The following is a 5599-nucleotide window of genomic DNA, read 5'->3' on the forward strand; positions in this document are numbered from 1 at the left end:
TGGCTTTTTTTTTGCATATATAGAAAAATCCATCCTAAGATTCATATGGACTCTCAAGGGACCCCAAGAAGCCAAAGCAATATTGAAAAGACGAATAAAATTAGAGACCTCACACGTCCTGATTTCATATCAAACAGTATGGTACTGGCATGAAGACAGATATATTGACCAGTAGCATTGAAAAGAGCCCTGGAGAAGGGAATGGCAACCCACTGCAATATTCTTGCCTGAGAAATCCCATGGACAGAGGAGCCTGGCAGGTTACAGTCCATGGGGTTGCAAAAGACACAAGTTAATGACTAAACCACTACAACCACCATTGAATAGAGAGCCCAGATATAAAACCTGACACACACGGTCAAATGATTTTCAAGAAGGGGGCCAAGTCCATTCAATGTCTTTTCAAAAAATGGTATTGGGAAAACTATCGACATGCAAAATGTTGGGAAGCAGATATATTGAATAATATCCATCAGACTGAGAAAGAACTTTGAGATGAAAAAACGAAGCAGGCAACTCCATAAAGTACAGTTTGAAGTTTATTGTGGGTACTGACATACAGCCATGTTACTTACATAATGCGGGTGTTGTGAATTTACATACAGCCAAGATCCAGATGCACTCACAGATGCACTCTGAGACGGGGATACCTGAGATTTAAAGGGGTCAAGGCTAAAAACAGAATTTGACTACCAAGTAAGCTGCACATCTGCATCCAAGGGAACCTGGGCTTTTTCCTCCCTGAGGGTCTCATGACTGTTAACCATCTGTGTCAGCAAAAGGCATACTTCCAGTTTTCTTTTTTTTTTCTTCCCGTTTTCATATCAGATGAAGGCAAGAGTAAAAGCTAATTAGGTAAATTATCTGGCTTGGGTACACTCCTTGTGAATAGAGTAAAGCTCAGTTGTGCAGAGAGGGGAGGGGGCAGGACTGTGGGCCTAAGATGAAACTGACAAAATGGAGCCAGTGAGGTTTGGCCACACAGATTGGCAGTTTATTTAGCTGTCCCTGTGATTCTTTGAGTCTGATGACCTGTGTAACTTTCCCTTCAATGTAATAATGTGCATTCTCTGTTACTATCTGTGTGGTTCTGGACACTGGAGGAAGGCAGGCAGGAGAAGGGCTATGTTTACATGCCTCTCCCCACTCCTCTTCAGGTCCCCGTTGAGGCATATCTAGATCCCTTATGGACGTGACTACCTCCTTGATGTGGTGAAGAAGGAACCCTTAGAAGGAACAGTCCCTCTTGGTTGATGTCCTGGGTCTCTGAGATGATGTGGTTCAGGGGACATATACTGTTAATTGCCGTGTGCAGGGGTCCAAAGAAGCTGTGAAGGGTCTGAGATGTTATACTGTTTGCAAATCAAAGAACAATCATACATTTGTATATTAACATAATTGCAAAATCTCTGGTTCAGAGAAGGTTAAATTATAGCATCTTGCATCAGTTCCCCATTCTCAAGCTCCCCCGTTATTACCTGACAGAGTGAAAATCAGTGTACCTTTGTGGGCAGAGGGGCTCTACACTACAGGAGAGCAACCCTGAAATTATAAACCTCAGAGCTTAGGTAGAATGAGTGGCATAGCTGTCTTTCCTCACTGGGGGTTGAAGGGAAAAAAAAAAAGAGTAAGAATAAGCAAATGCCTCTGGGTTTTATTACCTTGGAGAGGGAGCAGCTGAGCTGGCTCTTGGAAAATGCACCAGAGAGGAAACATTTAGTATCCTTCCAGGCATGTTTACCATTCAAACATCCTTTAACACAGGTTCTAGTAATCTGTTCAGAAAACCCCAAATGGCAGGGAAACCCTGCAGGGAAACCACGCAGCCCTAGACACTCAATTTTTCCATACCCCTTCTGCCCCCGTAGTTCTTTTCTATGGTAGGGCGGGTATGGTTTCTAGCAAGTTAGGAGGAAGAAAGTTTAAGTATAATGGATTCCCTGTCCAGCACTGTGCCCAGTAAACATCTGCTGAGTCAATGACACGGATCTGCTGTTTAAGATTTTAATAAGGATGGGGTAGAAGGCTGGTTGGTTGAGATGTCCTGGCGAGGGTCTCCCGGAGCCAGGGCAATCTGAGCCAATTCATTCCTCTTCCCTCTCTTCCCCTGGCCTTACGCGAAGCCTCGGGCTCCTTGAAGCAGCGCCAGGGCTCCTGACACCCCCATGGTCAAGGCAGAACGCGCACAGGCTGGGACCACGCCGGAGATCATCGGGTCATTTTGGTGCTGGAGGGCTCCAGGGTCCAGAAAGGGATTTCCGTCCAGAGTCAGGTCATTTACCTCGGGCAGCTCGTCTCGCCGTGGCTCCCTGCTTAGCTTGTTGCAGCTGAGATCAAGCACGCTGAGCTTAGGGGGCAGTCCCTTAGGCACTTGCTCCAGCCCAGCGAACGACAAATTGAGAGACCTTAGTGCACTGGGCCAGACACATCGGGTAGCACCCGGGGCGGTGACGCGCAGCGAGTTGTGGCTGAGGTCCAGGCTTTGGGGCTGCACCCTCGCTGCCGCCAGCGCCGCGCACACGCCGCTCGGCGTCTCCATCCCCGCGTTGCGTAGCGCTAGATATTGGAGGGCCGGGAACTTGTTCGGACAGAGAGCTGCCATCAGCCCGCTGTCGCCGAGACTGGGATTGTCAGACAGGTCTAGGGTGGTGAGCGCCTCGAAGGTGGAGAGCCCTGCGCACGGAAAGGCAAGCGAGTGTGCTTGGGCAATGTTCAGCACCCTGAGCCCAGGCTTGAGCCACTGCTGCAGTTCGCCGAGCCAGGCACCTCCTGTTGTCCACGATACGTTACGGAGACTGAGGGTGGTGAGCGCAGGCCCAGCGGCTTCCAGAGGCGTCGGGGGCGTTGGGCCGGTTACCTCCAGGTCCTCAAGCGTCAGTTCCTTGAGACGAGAGTACCCGAGCGCGCGCAGAACGGCGACCAGAAGCTGAGCAGGAACCTGTGCAGCGCCCAGCTTGAGTCGCCGAACGCGCAGAGCCTTGATTGTGTCAGCATACTGCTTCGGGTTGGTGTCGGCTCCCTTGAGAAACTGTTCCAGGCTGCGGCCGCCGGCACTGATCTCCACCTCGACGGCAACCATACACTGAACGGCGCTAGACCAGTCAGGCTTCGGATCCGTGAAGTTGCAGACACAACGGAAATCGTCGTCGTCCAGCTCGCAGGGTTCTGTTGTGTCCGCAGACACACGCAGCAGTGACGGCAGCAGCAGCAGCAGCAGGTAGGGCACGCACACCTGGAAAGACAGCGGAGGTCAGGGCGGCCCAAGCCTGTTCCTAAGGTTCCCCAAATAGCCCACGCTTCGGCCCCAAGAACATACTCTCACCATAGTCGGTAGATTCTCAGAGCCTCTGCCTCTCTCTCTGGTTGTCGGCTGGACTGTGGATTCTTTCCTTTACAGTGGCTCACGCCGGCTTCCAGCCTCCACAAACCTATCTGTCTTTACTCTTTGGCAGCCTCTGAGAGTTTATGTAACCCTGTGATGTCGCTCTGCTCCCCCTTCTTTGAACCCTGTCACTCCCCACTTTTCTTCCTCCCAGCCACCCCATTCGCTACTCTTCCTGGAAATTTCGCAATGAAGGATGTTGCCTGGAAAGGGGCTATAACAGGAAGGATCTTGCAAGGCCTCTATTCCTCTGACCCAGGCAGTGCTCAGATGACTCAGATGCCCCCAGGCTTGTCTGGGTTGGAGAAAAGGAGATCCCCAGTTCCTCAGGCCAGGATTCTCAATGTCCCCTGCCCCTATCCCAGTGATTCAGCCTGGGTACTTTCCATAACTTTTCTCTAGTCTTGGTGGTTGTTATTAACTTCCTATTACCCAAGTTCAACTCCCTGAATTTCCTCAGGTATTTAACTGGATATTTTGTGGAAGAGACTGCAAACTTCATTGATCAACTCCAAGGGCTAGTTCCAGAGAAGAAGTTGGTCTAAAGAACAGCTTCCCCCCCACGTCCTTTTTTGTTTTTTGCTGACTTGTTCTTTAAATGTGTTTATTAAGAAAGTAACAGATTTTTTTTTTTTGGCCCTGCTGCTTGTGTGATCTTAGTTCCCTGACCAGGAATTGAATGTCCACACCCCTGCAGTGGGAGTGCAGTCTTAACCACTGGACCACCAGGGAAGTTACAGACACAGTGGAAATCTTCATTGGCCAGCTTTGGTGTGTCTCGCTGCTGCTGCTACTAAGTCACCTCAGAATGTGTCTGACTCTGTGTGACCCCATAGACGGCAGCCCACCAGGCCCCCCTTCCCTGGGATTCTCCAGGCAAGACCACTGGAGTGGGTTGCCATTCCCTTCTCCAATGCATGAAAGTGAAAAGTGAAAGTGAAGTCGCTCAGTCCTGTCCAACTCCTAGCAACCCCATGGACTGCAGCCTACCAGGCTCCTCTGTCCTTGGGATTTTCCAGGCTAGAATACTGGAGTGGGTTGCCATTGCCTTCTCCAGGTGTGTCTTAGGAGAAGGTAATCCTGATAGATTTTTTTAAATTGAAGTATAATTGATGTACAATGTTACGTGTAACAGGTGTGCAATGTGGTGATTCACAATTTTTAAAGTAACAGCTTTCTTAAAAGTAGAGAAGTCTATGTGTTGAACAGAGACACATTGGCCTAGTGCCTCACTCTCTTAGTTTCCACTTCTCTATGCTGACATTTGAGAAACCAGATATTCCTAATATAATTTTCTCACTTGCACCTAGCTCTCTCCTGCCCTCTCCCCAGCACAATTCCTATGTCCTAGGAAGGAAAAGCTGGACCTATGTTGAATGAGGATTAATTAGTAACTCACCTACTCTTTCAAGAAAAGAAAAGCAAATTTCCCAGAGGGTGGGGAAGTGTTACCAAACCAGGTTCGTTTGGCCAACAGGAATTAAGCCAAACACCGAAACACTGAAGTTTGTAGAAAGGATTTATTCATGAGGTATCTGAGGAGCAGGAAGAACAAATCTCACATTTACCTCCTCCATGGAAAGGGGCTTAGGATATTTATGGGTGAAGGGTATAGATTGGTTGGAGGTGCAGAAGAAGGTAATTGGGGACAGGAAAAAAGGTGAGTAATCAGTACTCTGCTCAGGTGTATCTGAGTTACATGCTTCTTCATGGGAGGGACATTCATAAAATGGTAGTATTAGCATGGTCTGAGGGTGAAGTTTTGGCCCTCTGACATCAAAAGGCCATCCATCCAGCACTCACACAGACCTGGTTGGAGGGTTGTGGTTTCAAGCAGTCTTAATCAGCTGGAATGTGAACTGGACAAGAGCTGACTCTAAATTCCTGAAAAATCAGCTTAAGGAACCATTACTATAGCGATCCGTACGTCAGAGGTATTACCCACAAAGAGGTATTAATGGAGTTTTGTGACATACTGTGTAAGCTACATGAGGGTATGTAATTTGCAGGAACGATTAAGGCTAAGGCAAGCTTGATTGGTGAAAGCAAATTACATGATATTATTTATTAAGCAAGTTACGGTTCAAAAGATCTAGTTGATGACTGCCTTCAGTTTCAGAAGGGCTATACTTTTAAAAGAGCCCTTATAAGTCTGAACTTCTAGATTTCTGGGCAAAGAGCTACATAAAAACATTTGAATTTTCACTTCCCTTTTTC

The 5599-nt window shown here is 48.2% G+C and overlaps 1 protein-coding gene across 2 annotated transcripts; it reads right to left on the minus strand.

Annotated features, from left to right (window-relative positions):
* Positions 1 to 521: 521 nt before the first annotated feature.
* Positions 522 to 3465, minus strand: CD14 (CD14 molecule). 2 transcript variants are annotated; one of them, XM_005209429.5, is made up of 2 exons: positions 3317 to 3465; positions 522 to 3232 (listed from the first exon to the last, which is right to left on the minus strand). In XM_005209429.5, the coding sequence occupies exons 1-2, from the start codon at positions 3323 to 3325 to the stop codon at positions 2114 to 2116; spliced, it is 1128 nt and encodes a 375-aa protein (XP_005209486.1). In that variant the 5' UTR covers positions 3326 to 3465; the 3' UTR covers positions 522 to 2113.
* Positions 3466 to 5599: the final 2134 nt, after the last annotated feature.

This window comes from Bos taurus, chromosome 7 (assembly GCF_002263795.3).
Source record: "Bos taurus isolate L1 Dominette 01449 registration number 42190680 breed Hereford chromosome 7, ARS-UCD2.0, whole genome shotgun sequence".
NCBI classification, from domain to species: Eukaryota; Metazoa; Chordata; class Mammalia; order Artiodactyla; family Bovidae; genus Bos; species Bos taurus.